Source organism: Frankliniella occidentalis, unplaced genomic scaffold (assembly GCF_000697945.3).
Source record: "Frankliniella occidentalis isolate FOCC.00 unplaced genomic scaffold, Focc_3.1 Scaffold20, whole genome shotgun sequence".
Lineage (NCBI taxonomy): Eukaryota > Metazoa > Arthropoda > Insecta > Thysanoptera > Thripidae > Frankliniella > Frankliniella occidentalis.
The window spans coordinates 526466-546384 of NW_026267150.1; the positions used below are offsets into that span (position 1 = coordinate 526466).

At 47.4% G+C, this 19919-nt stretch overlaps 2 protein-coding genes across 5 annotated transcripts; one reads left to right on the forward strand and one right to left on the reverse strand.

Annotated features, from left to right (window-relative positions):
- The first annotated feature begins 492 nt into the window (after nt 1–492).
- Nucleotides 493–7654, forward strand: LOC113208676 (GPI transamidase component PIG-T). Its single transcript, XM_026425784.2, has 10 exons — nt 493–721; nt 4958–5135; nt 5225–5459; nt 5546–5632; nt 5712–5894; nt 5972–6173; nt 6244–6402; nt 6477–6723; nt 6802–6963; nt 7042–7654. Exons 1-10 carry the CDS (start codon nt 547–549, stop codon nt 7262–7264), a joined length of 1851 nt encoding a protein of 616 aa, XP_026281569.2. The 5' UTR covers nt 493–546; the 3' UTR covers nt 7265–7654.
- A 71-nt stretch (nt 7655–7725) lies between these two features.
- On the reverse strand, nt 7726–18366 carry LOC113208686 (uncharacterized). 4 transcript variants are annotated; one of them, XM_052264594.1, is made up of 17 exons: nt 18189–18366; nt 17600–17680; nt 16906–17032; nt 16583–16787; nt 13994–16019; nt 13714–13775; nt 13008–13588; nt 12884–12931; nt 12704–12790; nt 12573–12632; nt 12439–12495; nt 12265–12321; nt 11199–12150; nt 10304–11138; nt 10008–10217; nt 8768–9082; nt 7726–8505 (listed from the first exon to the last, which is right to left on the reverse strand). In XM_052264594.1, the coding sequence occupies exons 3-17, from the start codon at nt 17026–17028 to the stop codon at nt 7818–7820; spliced, it is 6306 nt and encodes a 2101-aa protein (XP_052120554.1). In that variant the 5' UTR covers nt 17029–17032; nt 17600–17680; nt 18189–18366; the 3' UTR covers nt 7726–7817. The 4 variants fall into 4 exon arrangements, with proteins under 4 accessions (XP_052120554.1, XP_052120553.1, XP_052120552.1 ...); XM_052264593.1 differs by having other exon boundaries at nt 10304–11108; nt 11139–12150; XM_052264592.1 differs by having other exon boundaries at nt 10304–12150.
- Nucleotides 18367–19919: the final 1553 nt, after the last annotated feature.

Sequence of the window (19919 nt, forward strand, 5' to 3'; positions counted from 1 at the left end):
GCGCCGCGGCGCAGTGGGTCACGCCGCAGGTGGGGCGGGGGGCTTGGGCCACCGGGCCACCGCGACGAACGGGGCTTGCAGTCGCTTTCAGGCAGGAGGGGGGTAACGCGTACAGTCCTCCCCAGAACTCCCACACACTTATCCCCTTATCACCTATGGCACAAACAGGCCTTTCCTCCCTCGCTAAGGCGGCGAATATGAACATGAACAAGGCAGCCACTGCGAGAGCGGTGGCACCCGTGAGGATGGGGAGCGCGACTTTGGGCACCGTGCATGACCTTTGCCACCCACAGGACGTGTATCGTCTCCTTGAGTAGACGGGTACTAACGGCGACAACGCCCTTCGCCCTTTGCCCCTCGCCCCTCCCGACAGGAGTCACAGTCAGTCGTTCGCACCCGCCTTCCCTCCCTAGGGTATCTGATCTGGTCCTCCCCTCTGCTGACTCCGCGCCGCGGGCGCCGCTTTCCTGCCTGCAGCGTCGTGCGAATAAGCACAAGTTCGATGCAGTCAGTGCAGACCGCACCCGTCCTGTCACCGGCGACACAATGATTGTTTGGGTGTTATTTTGTCTATTTTTATCGTGTGTCTCGGGTTTGGGCCAGTCGCAGTTATACGGTGATGAATTCCACGAGGAGTTACTGCTAAAACAGTTGCCCAGTGGCCATGTCTACTCCTATTTCCAATTCACAACTCTGTGGGAAAATGGTGGTGATGAGCCCAGTAAGTGCCTAACCTCTTGTTTATTTATTATTTTGTAAATCTTCTAGTTAGGTAATATCTTCAACAAATATTACTCTTCCTACAAAGCTGGTATATCTCGAGCCTCTTCCTCACATAATTTTAGAAACTGACATCCCATGTTAGTGGGTTGATATATTATCATAGTGTGCTGATATTGAACCTTGAAGACCACCTCCTGGCCAACTTGGAGGTTAAGAGGTTAGGTTCTCGTTGAGTGACAATCAGCTGATCACAATGGTAAACAAGAAGGGAGATAATAATCCAGAAGTTGATACCAAGAAGCTTCTGGAAGAGATTAACTCACTAAAAACAATTTGTCAGCAAGTCCGAGATGCCCAGGCTGAGTGTCTGAAAAGTCAGGAGTTTATAAACACTGACTACGAATCACTCAAGAAGACTCAGAAGAGTATTTTAACCAAACTTAAAAATGTGGAAGATAAAATGGACAAGCTTACAAAAGCCTGTGCAGAAAAAGACAAAATTATTCTAACTCTTAAGAAGAGGGTGATAAGTTTGGAAAATCACTCACGAAGAAAAAATATTGAAATACATGGTGTGTTTGAATTGGAACGTGAAAGTGTGGATGACATTGTAGTAAGAGTGTCGCACCAACTTGGTGTGCCTTTAAAGAAGGAAGATATTGAGGCTGCTCATCGTGTCCCTACCAGGGCAGAAGGCAAGCCTAAACCAATCATTGCAGAGTTGAAGTCAAGAGCAAGAAGGGAAGAAATTATTGCAGCCAAGAAAGAAATATGCAGTACTGACATAGTGAAGTCTTCCCAAAAAGGAAGAGTCTTTGTTTATGCACAAATCTCCCCCGAGTTAAAATCACTTAGGTGGGAGGCCAAGAAAAAAGCAAAGGCCTCAAACTGGAAGTTTGTCTGGATTAAGGATTGTACGCTGTTAGCAAGAAAATCAGAGAATGACAGACAAATAATTAGAATCGAGTCTATTGAGGACCTCGATAAAATATGTTGACTGTCTGCTGTTTCTATTTGTTGTTATTCTTAATTTCTCATGACTGAGTTGTTAAGTAGCTACATTAAATCTGTGTGCAGACGACACAAGGAAAGACTGAAAATAGTGCACATAAATGCACAATCTTTGAATGATCATGCTCATTTCTCTGAGTTCCAACATGTCTTCTGTGATAGTGGAGTAGATGTTGTCACTGTTAGTGAAACATTCTTCAAAAACTCTAGTCAGACTGATGTCACTAATTTTAATGTCTTCTATGTCAACAGGAAAAATAGAAATGGAGGTGGAGTGGCTGTTTATGTATCAAACAGATTCAATGCTAAATTACTAGATAAATCAAATGGTGATGCACTCAGACCGGAGTTCATCTTACTGGAACTGAATTGCAAACAATTTAAAATTCTACTGGCTGCTGTCTATAGACCACCTAAAGTGGGACATATGGATGAGTTTGTAAGTTCTATGTTCAAATTTCTACCTCAGTATCCAAATGCCATAATAGCTGGTGATTTAAATGCACGATTTGGTAGTGGAGCTTTTGAAACCAGAAATGTAGAAGAGAGTTTGTACATGTGTAACCTAACCCCTATTCCATACGAACCAACCTACCATACAAAGTACTGTGACTCTACGTTGGATGTGATTGCTAGCAACATTCATGATTTATTAATTGAGTTTGGCCAGACACCTGCACCAGGTTTCTCTAGTCATGACTTGCTGTATGCAATTTATAATTTAAAAGTTGAAAAGCCCAAAAAAGAAACCATCAAGTTCAGAAATTTTAATAAAATAAACAAGGAGTTACTGAAAGAAGATGCAGCGCAGGTTCCATGGCATGAAATCTATAAGTTACACAATATTGATGATAAGGTGGCACTGTTTAATTCATTTATGACTGAACTTATGAATAAACATGCACCCATCCGTACTGTCAAGGTTAAGGATTGTTCGCCCAAATGGTTTACTCCAGAAATACTTCAACTCATTGCACTCAGAAATAATGCGAGGAAAAAACATCTTTCAACTAAATGTTGTCATGACTATGAGGCTTTTAGAGTGTTGAGAAACAGAACTAAACAAGCAATCAAATGTGCCAAAATAAAGTACTTTCATGGTATGTTTAAAAAACGCAAATCAGGTAAAGAGCTCTGGCATAATATCAAGTCTCTGTCTTCAAATAAATCCCAAGAAGGCCATATCAAGTCAGGAGCCTTTTCAGCTGATGACCTCAATGAACATTACTTAAAAGTTAGCTCAATAAGTGATGAGAATAGAGTGGAAAATGCAGTTCTGCAATATGAATGCTATCCGGATTATGCTGGAGAAAAGTTTTACTTTAAGTTCGTGACTCCTGACACTATTGCAAAAGCTATTAATAGTATAAAATCCAATGCAATTGGAGAGGATCAGCTGCCAGGACAGTTTATTAAGTTATGCCTGGACCAGATTATTTTTGTTCTTGAACATTTGTTTAATTTTTGTTTACAATCATCTGTTTTTCCTGAAGTGTGGAAGGCTGCAAATATCTTACCTATCCCTAAGATTAAAAATGCAGAACAATGTAAGGACTTCCGTCCAGTAAGCATCTTATGCTTCTTAGCCAAAGCACTGGAAAAAATTGTGCATCAACAAATTTCTGGTTTTCTTAATGAAACAAATCAGGTGAATGAACTACAGTCTGGTTTCAGACCAGGATGCAGTACAACTACTGCACTACTTAAAGTTTGTGATGACATCAGAAGATCAATTGACAAAAGAAGATTAGTACTGTCGGTCCTACTAGATTTCAGTAAAGCCTTTGATAAGGTTCACCATGGACTTCTAATAACAAAACTTAGAAAAATGGGCTTCTCTAATTCTGTAATATTTTGGATGTATGCCTACCTCTCAGATAGGGTCCAGAGAGTGAAAAGTGGCGATGCTTTTGTGTCTGAATGGCTGTATATTCTAACAGGAGTTCCGCAGGGAAGTGTGTTGGGACCTCTTCTGTTTCTACTGTATATAAATGACATATCTGATGTGTTCTATAAGTGCTGCTATCATTTATATGCTGATGACTTGAAAATCTACTACAGCTTTGAGTTGCCATCTTACAATGAGGCAGTGTGCAATATTAATATGAACTTGGTTAATCTTAAGGATTACATTGATTGTCACAATCTTTGCCTGAATGTTGAAAAGACACAACCCATCATATTTGGAACAGCCCAAACTGTGAAACAGCTAATGCTAAACAATGTACCGCAAGTTAACATAAATGGTACTTCTATACCTTACCAGGAGACTGCGACCTATCTTGGAGTAACTTTAGACAATACTTTGACTTGGAACCAACAATGCAATAACACCATCAACAAGATATTTAAAACCCTTAGTATTGTTAAAAGAAATTTTTGCTATCTTCCTTATAGTATAAGAAAACAGATTGTTGAGTGTCTATTGTTTCCCATTTTTGATTATGCTCTAGTTGTGTTAACAGATCTTCCTAAAACTACATGTGAAAGGCTACAAAAAGCACAAAATGCTTGCGTAAGATTTGTGACTTGTGTGCACTGGATGGACCACATTACACCATCTTATGCTGAACTAAAATTCCTCAAGATAGCTGATCGAAGAGTTTTGGCACTGTCAATTCTAATGTGGAAAGTCATGAAAACCAAATCACCTCCCTATCTTTATGAGTTGTTCAAATTCAATACCAACAGACATGGACGATCATCAGATCACAACTTAATTATACCTCCACGTAATACCACTAAGTTTGCTAACTCTTTCTGTGCCACTGCTACCAGACTGTGGAATCACTATAAGATGTTCAACTACATGAACTTTAATCAACCTCGAGCACTAAGACAAAAAGTGTTTCAAACATTACTGAACAGTTATACATCTTCCTAACTATTTTATTCTTGCATTTATTAATTACTCTGTTATATTTTATGTTCTTTTATAAGCATATTTATTTATATATTTTATATTAATATTCTAAACTTGTTTTACTAATGTTATATTTTTGCAAATGAGAGCGGTAGGTTTTACGCCAGTGGGGCAAACATTTCTGTAGCCCTTTTGTAATTCTCTACCTTAAATAAATCAATCAATCAATCAATCAATCAATCAATCCCATTGCATTTTTTCTGCTTGCTCTGACAATTTAAAACAACAATCACCGCTGTACAAACATATCCACAATTGTTATTCTTACATCATTTTAATTATCACTGCTCTTTTTTTCAGATCATCACTGCCACCTCTTTCCTCAATCATTGTCTGAAGTCTTACATTTATACGATGTAGATGAGATGCACCTTAGTTTGACAGGCGGCCTGTGGCGACATGAAAATTGGGGATATCCTGTTGTTAGTGCCCCTCCTGGAGCAGAGCTTTGGGCTTGGTTCAAGGAAGGAACTGAAGAGTAAGTAAACTTTCTGCTCTACTTTGAGCCATTGGCATATACTTTATTTTCAATATTCCATAACTGGTTTCCTGTTTAATTTTCCTTAGTGTGGACAAAAAATGGACACTTCTCAGTAATGCCCTTTCTGGATTATTTTGTGCGTCCCTAAACTTTATCAATCCCCAGCAAAGTTTAAACCCTAAGTATAGCTTTACTCCATTGGGTGCATATGCCTCAGCTTCTCAGAACAGATCTCTTCTACGTTATTCAACTTTACCCAGGGAAATTGTTTGCACAGAGAATTTGACTCCATTCAAAAAGTTACTGCCTTGTGATTCTAAGGTATTGTATCTACCATCTGAATCTAGTATCCCCAAATCTCGTTTCCAAATGATTTTGACTGTTGATTTTCTTTTTCTTTGAAATAGAAGGGATTGTCATCTCTTCTAAATGCAGGAAATATTCATAATGCTAACTATCACTCACTAGGTATCCATGTAAGACCTCAATGCAAGGTAAGACTTCTCAATTTTATTAGAAAGAGCCCTTTTTCTTTTTTCTTGTGAGTAATACTTTTTCTTCTTTATTTCACAGGATGTACACTGTCTTCAGACTGTTCTTGAATTGAAACAGACTGTCTCTTTAGTGTATGATTTAATTATACTTGGTCCTGAAAGTCGAGATTGGTCTTTTAGAAAGTTGTTTGGTGTTGGCCTTGCTGGCTCGTGTCCACTGGCAACCACTAGCAAAATATATGTTGACACTAGCTCCAATGGGGTATGTTTCAGTACAGTTCTTACGAAAGTGTACACAGTTTGTGTCATCAGTCATTTCATGGACATTTAATTTTGCAGACCTCATCTGTTTATACCTTGACTCCTGATCCTACTGAGTTTATAAGTAGTACTCGAGGTGGTTACAACACTTTGTTTGCTGTTTATGATATCAAGAAAACAAATATTATTACTATGTTCAGCATATCAAGTACTCACAAAGGACCTCGGGTGCAATCCCTTAATAGTCCACCTGTTTTGCATGCCACCAGATATATTGTTGGTAAGATTCTCAGATACTGTCCATTTCTCTTCTTATTTTCTCTCAAACTAATTGTTTTTGTTTTAAATAGGATATGGTCAAGAGCATGGTGGTATTGTCACAAAGGTGCACAATAATCACTGGAAAGATATGGACATTATACTTTTTGAAAATATTCCCTGGTTTCTTCCTATTTATTATCACACCTTAAAAGTCACAGCTAATGGAGGAAAGCAAGTACTTACCCCTTGTGAGTGATTGAAAATCTTTTTGTTTCAAATTTATTTTTGTCTTTTATTAATATTTATTGTATTTAATTTTTAGATAAAAAGCACTACATACCAGGGCGGGATCGTAGTAGACCATATGCCCTGGAGCTTGTAGTTACTCTCCCACCTCGCTCTGTAACAGAAATTTATGTGGAGTTTGACTACAGCTTCTTGAAATGGCAGGAGTACCCTCCTGATGCAAATCACGGTTTCTATGTGGGTGCTGCTGTGATTACTTCTATCCTCCCTCACACCAAAAACTACACTGGTATTCCCATTGATGGATCGACATTTTCATCAAGGTAAACTAATTAATTAATTGATTGAACTTGCATTCAGATTCTTTGAAGTTTTGCCTAAGGTATTTTTGTGTGTTTCAGTATTAATGCTTCACGGGACTCATATCCAGTGACTCTTCACACTGAAATTTTACTGGTTACGCTTCCTACTCCTGATTTCAGTATGCCATACAATGTGATTTGCTTAGCATGTACTGTTGTTGCCCTTGCTTTTGGACCTTTACACAATCACACAACAAAGAGGTGAGAAATATGGTAGATTAACCTACTGTAATTCATTTTGTATCATCAAAATTTTTCAATACTTAACTATTGTTTCAGGTTGCAAATGTTGGATCCATCAGAAGAGACAAAAGGTCTATTAACCACTTTACGAATGAGGCTTAAGTCTTTCTTATGCAAAAGCTCTGAAAAGAAAGAAGAAACCCCTGTAGAAACCAAAAGCAGCAAATCAAAAACTAAAGAATCACCCCAAGAAGAGAAACTTTGTGAGAGTAAACCAATCATCCGTAAAAAAGTAAAAGCCTCAAAGTCAAGCTCATAATAATTTTTTTCTCATTTTTATAACATTTTTTTAAACTATGAAATTAAAAGTTGTAACTGTTAATGGATAAGCAAGATACTGTGATGACCAGTTAATGGTGATGTATTTGTTATGTAGCTTGCTATTTTATGGATTCAGTATTAGTATATATTTACCTTTGTACAAAATTATAGACAATGTGATTGTAGGATGTTATAATTGTTCATAGACCTAATACTGCATGTATGCTGCCATTTCTGTTTTCCATTCTTCATCTAGTCACATTCCTTGCAAGGATGGTGAATTTTGTAGAAGACTAGAAAAAGTCGCTTATATTGTATTGGCTGTCTGTTAGACAACCTTTGGTATGTAACTTGACCAGTAGCAATAAAAGTATTGGACTGAACTGTATGAGTTTGTTGTTTAAATTTCACCTTCAGTCCACTGATAAACATTCTGAATGAGAATGAAATAGACAATAGTACAGGCTCATTAATGTATAATAAAATTCCTTTACAAACAAAAAACAATAATATTACTGTACAATATTAATATTGCTACAATATAATTACAATCAAGTTTGCTTAAACTCAGAGTACAAAGGGGGTTGTACAAAAGAAGCAGTTTGTACATAAGAGGTAGATTGAACAAAAGTTTGCGGTGGTTGCGCAAAGACTGGTCGGTTAGTAAAACTAGGAAGTTGGGTTTGGGGTTGGGATGGGTAATGGGGTGGGATTTGGGGTTGGGATGGGTAATGGGGTGGGATTTGGGGTTGGGATGGGTCTTGGGATTGGGATGAGTAATGGGGTGTGATTTGGGGCTGGACCTGGGGTTGCACACTTGTTTGTGCAGTGGAGTACGGTGCACGCGAGGTAGTTACAGAGTCAGAAGCATAAGGAGAGGGGGGAAAATACCCTTGCCGGGGACGCAGAAGTTCTGCATCTCTTGTCAAGGAGAGCAGCTGAGTCGCACGCGCTATGGGCACCAAGTTCATATGCTCCACATCCTGGTGGTCAATGAGGGACCACTCGTCGGGCAGGGACGCCGGACACACGGAGCAGGTGCTGGGCGTGCTGGTGGCGGCGCTGCTGACAGGGTCGAGCTGGGGCTGCCACAGCTTGGGCTGCGTGAACAGGTGGCTGGGCGCAGGCAGGGACATGTGCCTGCTCTCGCAGGCGTGCTCGTGCAGGAGCGCGACGCAGGGGAAGCTGCGGTTGCAGCCCTCCTCGCGGCATCGGAAGGGAGTGCTGCCGGGGTGCTGCCTGCAAAAGTCGGACAGAACAGTTGGGTAAAATAAACGGGAAAAGCTACTCTGAAAAACAAAAAAATCTAGAAAGTTCAATATCCTTCTAGAGCAAACAAAATGAGTGATCATACATTGCAGATAAAATCCATCCTTGATTTAAGTTAGTTTTACAATTTAGTCACACCCTATTTATTGTTCAAACCCCAACTTAAAGTTTTACTTTCTTTAAAACTCATGTTAATTTTAGAAACAATGTCAGATCCGGTGCCTCGTCTTACCTTCGGATGTGCTGGGTGAGGCCGGCAGGCGCGCGGAAAGACTTGGAGCACAACGGGCAGGCGAAGGGGGAGACGCCGGAGTGCTTCTGCCGCCAGTGGTCGTTGAGCAGCTCCCGCGTCACGAAGGGCACGCAGCATGCCAGGCAGCGCTCCTGAGCGTTGTCCAGGTTGTGCCTCTGTCGATGCGTCTGCAGAGCCAAGGGCGCGTCAAAGGCCAAGCTGCAGCCCGGCTCGTCGCAGGCGAAGGGCGTGCAGTTGGCGTGCTCCAGGCGAACGTGGCTGCCCAGCACCTTGGGGTCCTTGGCTCGGAACCTCCTGAAACAGGTAGACAAAGAACAGGTCAGTCTCACAGGAAGGTGTGTGGGTACATGTAGGGATTTTAATTCTACAGAAAAGTAATTTGGGGAATTTTTTTCAAGAATATATCTTTATTTAACCCGAGGGGTACACCACTCCGATTCTGGGCGTACACCTACTTTTAGTTAATTTTCTTTCGCCGTGACTTTTTGACTTTTTTTTGTACTTTAATTTTACCTTTTTTTTTGGCTTTTTGATCAAATTTATTTGACTTCTATGACTTTTCCCTGCTATTTTTATTCAAAAATAAGGGAGAGTCGAATTTTGGGGGGGCTAATAATAAGGTTTTTTCAAGACTTTTTGGTACTATTTATAGCATGAATCGAATAAGAAGAAAATTCTTTGTCAGAGTACACTCCTAAAGGAAGAAAAACAGATCATTTTCAATATTTAAGGTTTTTTGGTCGAGCAATCCTATAAAATCCGAAAATTTCATTTTTCTCACTTTACCCACCCTCCTCCCTCTTTAAAAGACAGTGATCTAGGACTTTTCGATACAATCACAGTTCTTTTTGGCCTCTTACAGGCAGATATTGTACTATCATGTTGACTTTTTGGTGACTTTTTCAGTGCCTTTTCTCTGACTTCTCGTCGACTTCTGGTCGACTACTCGTTGACTTCCATTGACTTTTTTGACTTTTATTGACTTTTATTGACTTTTTAAATGACTTTTTGACTTTATCTTGACTTTTTGGATCGCGTACACCTACTTTAAGGAGTGGTGTACCCCTCGATTAAACCTCATGGCATTTTTTCTAGAAATATTTAAAATTAGAGCATGTAGAGTTGTGTCCCCGCGACAAGTTTTTGCAGAAAAACTCCCATTTTATCCCCCAAAATTTCAGATTTTTAAATACCCCTGCATGGGACAAAAGGGACTTACCAACAGATGGGGCAGGTGAGTTTGGCCTGCTCCGCGGGCAGGCTTGAGCGCATGTCCACGTGAGGGGGGTCCTTCATGGTCAGCAGGTGGGTGGTGAGCATCACGTCCGAGGGGAAGCAGGCGGCGCACACGGGGCAGCGGTGCTGCACGCCCGGCGGGTGCGCCAGCGCTTGGTGGACGTCACTCTGCAGCTTACTCCAGGACACGCCGCTGCGAAGGAGAGATGCAAAAAAAGTATGAAAATGAGCGTCCGGGACACATGCTACGTCTCAAAGGGGCTCGCACGGCCACCTTACCTGCACTTGTCGCACTCTCGCCTCGTGCACGCCGTGTGGTGGTCGACGCGGTGCCGCGCCGCGGCGAGGGCAGATGGCTGCCTGAGGCCGCAGTCGCCGCAAGGGTGGGTTTTGTTAATGATCACTGAAGTCGACTCCCAGGGCCGCGCCGGGGCGGGTGCAGCGGGCGCCCTGAACGTGGGCGGCCCAGGGCCGACCGGGCTGGCGGGGATCGAAGGCACAACCGCCGCGCTGCCGCCCCAAGAGGCCGCCATCCTGGCCAGCGAGGCCATGGGGTCGGCCGACTTCTTGACACTTCCCCAGGAGGCGAGTTGTTGCGCCCGGCGAGCGGCGACCTGTGGTACGGGCGCCGCCGGGACCTTCCACGTCCCCGCCGCCACCGTGCTCGGCGCCGGGACAGGTTTGGCCGCGGCCGCCAGCGTGCCATCGCCGACCCCCAACACGTCCTCCAGGTCGACGAGCTCGGGCAGCGCAGACTCGGCCTCGCAGGCAGAGAGCCGGGCGGTGGCAGAAGGTGCGGGGCCGAAGCATGGGGGCGCAGACGACGCCGTGGCCCTGCCTGGAGGCACCTGAGACACCGGTGAGGAGAAGTAGGCTGGAGGGGCACTCGTTGAAGGCTTGTAGGCTTGAGGAAGACTTGCAGACCCCGTGAAGTTTGGACTCGCAGACGTCGCGAGAGGTTGATGCGAATTAGTAGCGGCTGGGAAGGCATGAGAGGCATTTGAAGAGGGTGGGAAAGGTTGATGTACGTTAGAAGAGGGTATGTGGGCTTGACGCACATTTGAACAGGTTGGGAAGGGTTGAGGTACATTTGCAGAGGGTGGAAGGGATTGAGGTACATTTGCAGAGGGTGGAAGGGATTGAGGTGCATTTGAAAAGGGTGGGAGGGATTGAGGTGCATTTGAAAAGGGTGGGAGGGATTGAGGTGCATTTGCAGAGGGTGGGATCGATTGAGGTACTTTGGCAGAGGGTGGGAAGGCTGGCGGCGCACTAACACAGGCTGGGATGGCTTGGGGTTCAGGTTCACTCGGTGACGGTGCAGAAGCAGACGGTACGACGCAGTACACTTTAGGTGCAGATGTTGTACTAGATGGTGATGAACGATCCTGTGGTGAACTCGACGGGCTCGCCGTCAACTTCAGCTTCAACTTCAGGGGAAGCCGGGGCTTAGCGTCAGGAGGTGAGAGTACTGTAACTTCAGGAGATCTCAAAGTATATTGAGAGCTCCGAGCAACACTCAAATCCATTGGACTAGTTGGGGTGGTAGGAGTGGCTTGTTTCCGCAGCAGGGCCTGAGGGGAGCTTTGGACTGATGGTGGGGACACAGCTAGATGCTCTAATTGTGACAAGCTGTGAGTGTGCTCAAGAGGGAGAGCACTAATGTTATTTGAAACCTTTTCTAACATTTTGGGTTCGGAAAAATCTTCAGGGGTGGCTAACATTTCAGCCTCATTGCGTACAGTGACTTTCCCTATTACTGTATTGTTCAGTATTGTGATAACTTGAAATTTTGTTGATTTGGTTCCTGATTCTGGACTTACTTTTATCTTTTTCAGTGGTTCCATGCATTCATCGACCTTTGCAGAAACCAATTTAGATTCATTTAAGGTTTCACATTTAAATTTATCTTCTTTGGCATTATTACTTGACATTACTTTGGTTTCTTTGTATAAAGCTTGAGATTGTACTTCGGAGCAGACTTTAGCTATTTGATCGGAGGGAATTCCAACTAATGGTTGAGATTTCACTTCTTTTTGACTCTTGTCAGCTGGAGATGACTTAATTTTCTTTTTCTTAATTGTCTTTTTTAAGAGTTTACTACATAATGGCCCAGGCTTTGCGTTGTCCTGCAAATAAACAAAAAAGTTGAGCTTTAGTTATTAACTTACGTAAAACAGCAGTTATGTGTGACAAATCGAAAAGGTCCATCATCATCATGGAAGCAAAGAAAGAATTGGCACCTTTGACTTCATCCTAAATTCTTGAAGTCTAACATAGAGTGGCTTATCTTCAAGTTTCTGTAAAAAGCAAAAGATTGATGTCAGTAAAGTCATAAAAACAATGCTGCAGTAAAATTTAAACAAAATAAGAAAAAAAGAAAAAAAAAGGAAAGGAAAAGAAAAAAGGAGCTATACCATTGATTCTGTGGGTTTTACATCTAGGTTATCACTCAAGGGTTTGATACCCAATTTCTACAACAAAAATCAAATTTGCTTTTAGTACACTGAAATAGCAGAAAAAATAATAATTTTTATCATCCAAAAGTTACCTTTATCTTTTCATTAATGCTACTTTGTAATCGGAAAATTAAAGGAATGTCTTCTGGGTCCTGTAAAAATATTTATATGGAGGTGAATACAGTAATACAATGTAAAGTTTCCTTATCTTATAGCAGCTTACCTTTGTCTTGGCGTTACTCTCATCTTGCTTTACAAGAACTGAGTTAATCTCTTCTAGTTTCACTGAAACTGGTGTGACTCCGTAATCCTATTTAAAACAAATATCACAGTTTGTTTACACAATAAAATTTTTCAATTAATAATATTTTTGTCATCAATTACTCTGTAACTTGTACTATACCTCAACTTTTATTTTAGCCTCCTGAGATATTTGGTCTCCAAGATGAACCTAAACGAAGTGACGTAGTTTTCTTAGAAAAGAACAGGCAAACACCTAAGCATCACATCTTTAATATAGACCTTACCTGAGAACTCTCAACGGTGCGGGGAATGCCACCGAAACCGACATCGCGGATACGGGGACGCCCCCTCCCCCGCGGAGATGGTTGGCCGGAGGCCAGTCGCTGGTTTTGTTGGGACCTTTTCTCACAGGGAGGACACTTGCACTTCTGACGGTACTCGCACGACGTCTTGTGGCCTTTGAGCACCCGCAACTTGCCGTGGTTCCGGCAAAAAGCGCAATATCGCTGGTTTGCGGGCGAGGTTTGCGCAGTCCCGCCCGGCTCGGTCTTGGCCTCGGCCGTGACCGCGGAGGATTCAGTCTTTGTTGTAGGGTCCGGAATCATCCTAGAGGGGCTCACCCTCGCAGCATCGTCCAGCGGCGTGGGCGTGCCCGCCGGTGTCACTGTCAGGTCCGACGCAGCGTCAAGGTCGATCACCAGCCGATCAGAGAGGGTGTCGTCCAGGTCGAGGTCCTCCTCGTCGTCATCATCTAGGGATGCCTCCAACTCGAATACCACCAGGTTGGAAGAGGCGCCGCCGTGAGACTGATGCAAGCTCTCTGTCCCTGAGTGCCTCTCGTCAGGCGAGGGTGTCAACCGCAACCCTAAATTTTACAAAATTAAAAAAATGAATATATATTACAAATTTTGTACATTCATTTTTCCGACACCCATCCAACACAAGACTGAAATGTGAACAAAATAGGAAAGCAGTACAGCCATTACTCACGGTAACTGTTGTCACTGGAGGGTGAGTCTTCACTAGGTTTCCCTAGCATTGGCTCCAAACTCCTACAAAAAAGGGAAAAAAAAGTTGTTGTATTTCTTTCTTTTTTTATTATCTTTTTTAAAAAAGATGACATGGCTCTCTGCAAAATAAAATAATAAGCACAAGAAGACTATAAAAATATAAGTATTCAAGATAAACTCCACGGAAAATAGTCTTGCATGCAACATGTAAAAATAAAAATGTACCTTACAGGTAATTACAGAAAATGTAACAAACTCACCGTTGCGAGCTAGAACGCAGAGGCGTGGACGGCATCGTCGTTTTAAGGCTGGGAAGTGAGGGGGTAGTTTCAGATTTAGTGCGCGAGATACTTGGTGAGGCTTGGGAGGACACATTTGGGGAGGTGTGCTCCTCAGCGGGTGCATCTTCTTCCATCAAGTCGTCAAGCAGGGCCTCCAAATCAATATTTTCAAGAGTGTCATCCGTGTCTTCATTGTGATGGGCTGCGGTAGTTGGAGACGGTGACATTGGGCCGCTGTCAGAATTGCGCAAAAATTCTGAAATGGCGTCGACGGTTTCCTCCAGACCTGAGAAGGGCCCAGCACTGCTGTTCCTTTCCCCGGGATCACTCTTTGTTGGGGGCGTCGCCTCACTTCCAATTCCTTCCCCCTGATTCGTCGCCGAGGAAGCGACTTTGTTGGTTGCATCCACTTCAGTCGGGGCAACATCTTCATCTGCATCCGGGCTAGGAGAGGGAGTGACGTCACGATACTTGTCCATACCCGGGAGAGTCACTAAGGGCCCGGGCGGCTCTTCATCCACACCAGGAGGAGGCGGTTCTGCTTCTCCAGGATCCGGGCTGTCTCGACCCTTCCTGGAGAGCGGCCCCTCGAGGCCGTCCCTGGAGTCACCGTCGCTGCCGTACGATGCCACCAGGCCGAGCCGGTGCGGGGGCGACGCCGCCTGGCAGAGGTGACAGCGACACCCGCGGAACCTGCACAACTTGAGGTGCACGTTGTCATCAAAAGTGAACACCTGGTGGCGCTCGCACAGCGGACACAGCGTCTTGTTCTGCATATGGGCCTTGAAGCGGGTGCGCACGCCGCGGCATAGGCGGCACATGCACTTGAAGTACTTGCACCGGAACTTGTGCTCCTGGGAGAAGAGGACGTCCTCGCCGTGGTTCTCGCACATGGTGCACTTGATGAGCTTGCCCTCCGAAGAGCCCAGCCGGCGCCGGCTCTCCACGCAGAGGTCGCAGGCGCAGCCGAGGTAGCGGCAGTGCGCCCGGTGCGCGCCCACGAACATGCGCAGCAGGCCGTGGTTCATGCACATCTTGCAGGGCGTCGGCCGCCTGCCGCCGCTCTTGCGCCAGGCTCCCTTCACCAGCCTGTCCTGGAGGTCGAACTCCTCCACGGTGTCGGCGTCGTTCTGCATGGTGAAGCCCGTCGTGCCCTCGGCGCTGCTAGGCCGTGTAGACGGCAAGGAGGGCGGCGAGCGCGAGGACGACTGAGATGGCGGCGACCGGGAGCGAGCGGGCGCGGCGACAGCGGCGACGGCGGCGACGGCCACCCGGAGCAGGTCGCCGCGGCCGCCCCTGGCTGACGGGGCGGCGCCGCGGCCGCGCTTGACATCCACGACGGAGCGCGACACGATGCAGGTGCTGCGGCTTCGACTCCGTCGGCCGCGAGAGTCCCCGGAGCGGTGGCGGCTCCGTCCGCGGCCTCGCGCCCCGCGCCATCCCCGACCCGGCCCGCGGCTGCGACTGGGGCTGGGGCTGCTCAGACGGCTTCTGCTCCGGCTTCTGCTGCGGCTCAAACTTCTGCTGCTGCTACTGGAGCTGCGACGACGGCGGCGTCGGCGTCGTCGGCCTCTGCGTCCGTCGGAGCTGCCGACGGGGCTGCGCCTTCTGCTGCGGCTGCGGCTTCGCCTCCTGCTGCGGCTGCGGCTCCGTCTCCTGGTAGGGCTGGGACTCGCACTGCGCTTCCTGCAGCGGCTCCTACTTCGGCTCCGACTGCACCTCTTACTGCGGCTCGTGCTGCGGCTTCGCTTCCTGCTGCCGCTCCGGCTGCACGCCGAAGTTCCAGACCCCTTGGCGCTCCTCGAGTCAGAGCCGGAGCGCGGCCAGCCGGGCGGCTCCGGGGTGGCCGGGGGCTTCCTGGACGGGGAGGCGGCCTCGACGTCGTCCTTCAGGTCAGAGAGCACCACCAGGTCCGCCATGTCCCAGCGGGCGATCAGCTCTTTCTCCCTGTTGAGGGCGTCCCCAAGCGACTCCAAGCCCATGTCGTCGTCCCAGATCACACCACCTGAAAAAAGATGCACTTAATATAGGCGGAGGAGCGGCTTGGAGAGGGAAAGGGGGGGGGGGAGGAGGTGAGCCTGAAACGCCTGTAAGTAGGCAACCCGTTTAGGGCAACCCACGCGACATGGTCATCAGGGCCGAATATGTGATTAGGCACTAAATATGAGGGGTGAAACCGTTGGAACGCAGGTGTGTGCAGAGCACCGACGCACTCAGCTACACACGTACAGTCGTGCACCACTCCCCCCCCCCCCCCGCCCACCAGGCGCGGGGAGGTGTTGCCCCCTCCCCCTCCTCCCGGAGCCGCCTGAAGAGTGGGCAATTTGTGCTACAAAACACCTGCAACCTGCATGGAGGCAACCCAAACTGCACCGCCACATCAGCCGGACCTCATGCCCGCCCAACGGCATTGGCACAACTTTACCTATTTGAAGCGCACGATGCACCTCCATTACAGCAAACACCACAAGTACGACGAGCGCGACTCAGTAAAGTAAACCAGTCAACCAGTCATCCGTGAAAGGTGCATTCAGTTTTACAGTACCACCCAGGGCGGCGGTGGCTTACCTTTCGGCTTGTTGTGATTCTCGTCGAGGGGCGGTGACGCTGGCAGGGGCGGCAGGGGCGGCAGCGCGGGGGGCGCCTCCTTGGGTAGCGGCGGCATTGGTGGTGGCAGCGGCGGCCAGGGCGCCAGGGGCGGCAGCGGGGCGCCACCACCACGAGCGCGGGCGCCGCGGTCAGGGGGCTCCGGGGGAGCGGGCTCCTCCTCATCCTGCAGCAGAGCAAGGACAGCGTCAGGGGAGGGCAGGACACGGATGGTCAGGAACAGAGATGAGCACCGCGGCGTCGTCGGCGCGGCCCGAGAAACGCTCAGCACAGCAAAAGTATACCTTGAACTCGTCCGACTCGTCCCCGCTCGCGTCGCTCGCGGCTCCGGCGACGCCAAGGTCACACAGGGGGCTGCGCTGCAGGGCGGGCCTTAGCGCCCGTACCGACAGCTGGACTCGCTGCATGTCGCTGCCGTATGAAATCCACAACGATGTTATGGGGATTCGGAAACCAGCGGCCGCCGCATCACAGCAGCAGCAGCGCGCAGACTATACGCTTACAGGTTCGTAGGTCCCCGTAGGCGACATGGCTTTTATTTCTATTTTTCTTCGGCGCGTCTGTTTCAGCGTAAATGACCCGATGGCGCGACAGTATACCGCGGTCGTGGCCCGGCCCGAAATACAAAACTCGCTCGGCACCTTCCCGCCACGGAAGCCAAACTGCACGTCAGCACTTTGCAGTGTACTGCCCGCCCGTCGCGACAGGCTGAAACGCGACCCCCGCGACCCGGACAACAATCGCGTCGCGTCGGCAAATATCAGTCCAGGCCCCCCGCCCGCCGGGCCGTCCAGGCTTTGGTGCGGCGGCGTAAACAAAAGCGAGCGATCCGAATCTTGTGGAGAGAGCGATAGTTTGTGTTAGTTGAAAATTAGTGGAAGTCGTTAGATAGCTTCCCCAGTTAGAACGATCGTGTTAGAACCAAGAGAGAGGGAGAGGGCCCATGCTGAAACGACCCGTGAAAGAAATTGGTCTTACCTGAGCACAGGATTTAGGAGGAATTCTGGTTCCTGGAGCCGAAGCCATGAACCAACTGTTGATTCGCTTTTGTTTTCGAATCTGGAATAAAAATAGGGGCAGTTGTAGATAACACTGTTTCTTCGAATGAAAAGTAAGTACAGAAAGCAAAATACATTATTTAGCGTCAAGGTTAGACGGTAGACCCGAAATCTTTCTCCAAGAAATAAATGGAATCCCCTCAGGGAACATAACAGTTGTCCTTGAGATGACACTTAGTAACTATTTACTTCAACTTGAACACGGGTTATCACGGTAAACCTAAACAGGGTGTTCTGTGTCGGCGTCCCGCGCAGCAACCCCAACCTCACTCGCCGGAGACTATTCGCCTCGTCGCTCTCCGCACACGCTTATGTTTGACTTGACAGTAGGTCCAGCAGGCAGCATTTGATCGGCAGATGGGCAGGCATTGCTTGCCACGTCCAATCCTAAATTTATTTCGTGTCACACATCCATTTTTCGTGTGCGCAGGACGCCACGGGCAAACAATAACATGAAAACAAAAACAAACGACGCCTACCGGCGCCTGGCGTTTCGTCGGGATACTCACAACTCGCAAATATCAGGGGAAATGAATTCAAGTCGGCTTTTTCATTTCACTGTCTGTCTCTTCACGTCACACTGCACACAAACGTCCTTTGCTTGGTCCTCGCATGGCGATGCACGACAGGCACGAGCACAGGACCGACTGAGACTGAGAAGAGAAGTGGGAGAGTGAGGTGAAGTGAGTGACTGTGGGGCGGGCCCGGCGGGGCGGCGGGTGGCGGGGGGCGCGCGGGCTGGTGGAGGCACGGAGGAGGGGGCGGCGGCCGGGTGGCGCGGGAGTGGAGAGGGGGTAGAGGGGAGGGTGCTGTTGTGGTGGTGGCGTGGTGTCCGTGAACAAGAAGGGTGGCATCGTCCCAGGAGCCGGAGGCCGGAGGTCCGTCCCGCTGAGTTGGCACTTCCGCGTCAAAGAGCAGGAGGTGATGTGCAAACAACCCCGATATCGCTGGGGAGGCTACCACCGACACCATCGCTAACGACTCTCTTACCGGCTGGGCTGGGAGAGGAGAAAATGTGTTTTGTGGGGTTGGGGGGGGGGGGGGGGAGGCGTAGATGGATGGAGTTGCGAATCACGCCTCTCCCCCAGATGGATGCTCACGGTGGTCCGCGCTGGTCACCACCTGGTGCACGATAAAAACGGTTTTCAAAGCAAAGCCGTCGAGAAAAACCGACCATTTTCTTCGGGAACTTTACACTGCGTCTAGTTGGTTTTACCATACCAGCCAAATTACCCGGAGGGGCTAGGGGGGGGGGGGCAATAGGCTTTGCGCGGAAGGAAAGAAGGATGTCTCTGGACGGAAGACCGTGCACCCCCTGAAGAGAATGGTAAGGCAAAGAAAAAGACGGCAAACAGATCTTTATCAACGTCAATCGGCAATCTTTACCTTCGGATAGCGCAACCACAAGGGACCGTCTAAAAACCGTTTGTTTGGACCGTTTGCAATGTGGCCATGGGCCAAGGCAAAATACATATATCAGAGTCAGCACAGCCATAAGCCACTTATGGCATATGGAATGGTGCGTGGTGCGCAACTCAGTCGCTGAGTCTTTGAGTTGGGGGTTCACACGCGCGCGCGCGCGCGCACACACACACACACGCACACGCACGCACACACACACGCGCGCACACACACACACACACATACACACACACTTACCAGAGCCTGAGTGCTGGGCATGACCTGGCTCACGTCACCATAAAGTGCATTTGGTACAGATTGAGAAATCGGAGAAGAGGGTTGGGATTGGGTTGATGGAACCTTAGCAGATCCCATTCACCCTCAACAGGCCTTGGAGCGGAAGAAGCTACAAGCCATAACAAAAACAAATGGAAAAGGGGGAAAGTGGGATACAGCCAAGCCAAGAGTGCTCATTGTATGAGACCTACACTGTAAGGGTAGGGGGTAAAAACCTCTGGTTATTTTATTTTCGACCTGCTGCTACATATTGATTCCATAACTACGGCATAAAACAATTTTGTGAACAAAAAACTTTTCGATTTATTTCAATAGAGCCCGAAAGGCAAGAGGAAGGTACATAAGAACAAAAACGTCCAGAGAGCGGAGGTGCGGGTGGACACGGGGAGTGTGTGTGTGTCGGGGAGGGGGGGGGGGGAATCCGTTTCCGTTCTTCTTCCTTTTGGGCTCCATTGAACTTACCCTGTATCTATTTGTTTCGGATTCATGAGGGGTTACAAGCCAGAGCAGTAAAAACCGAACGGCCGCAGCGATATGCGGGA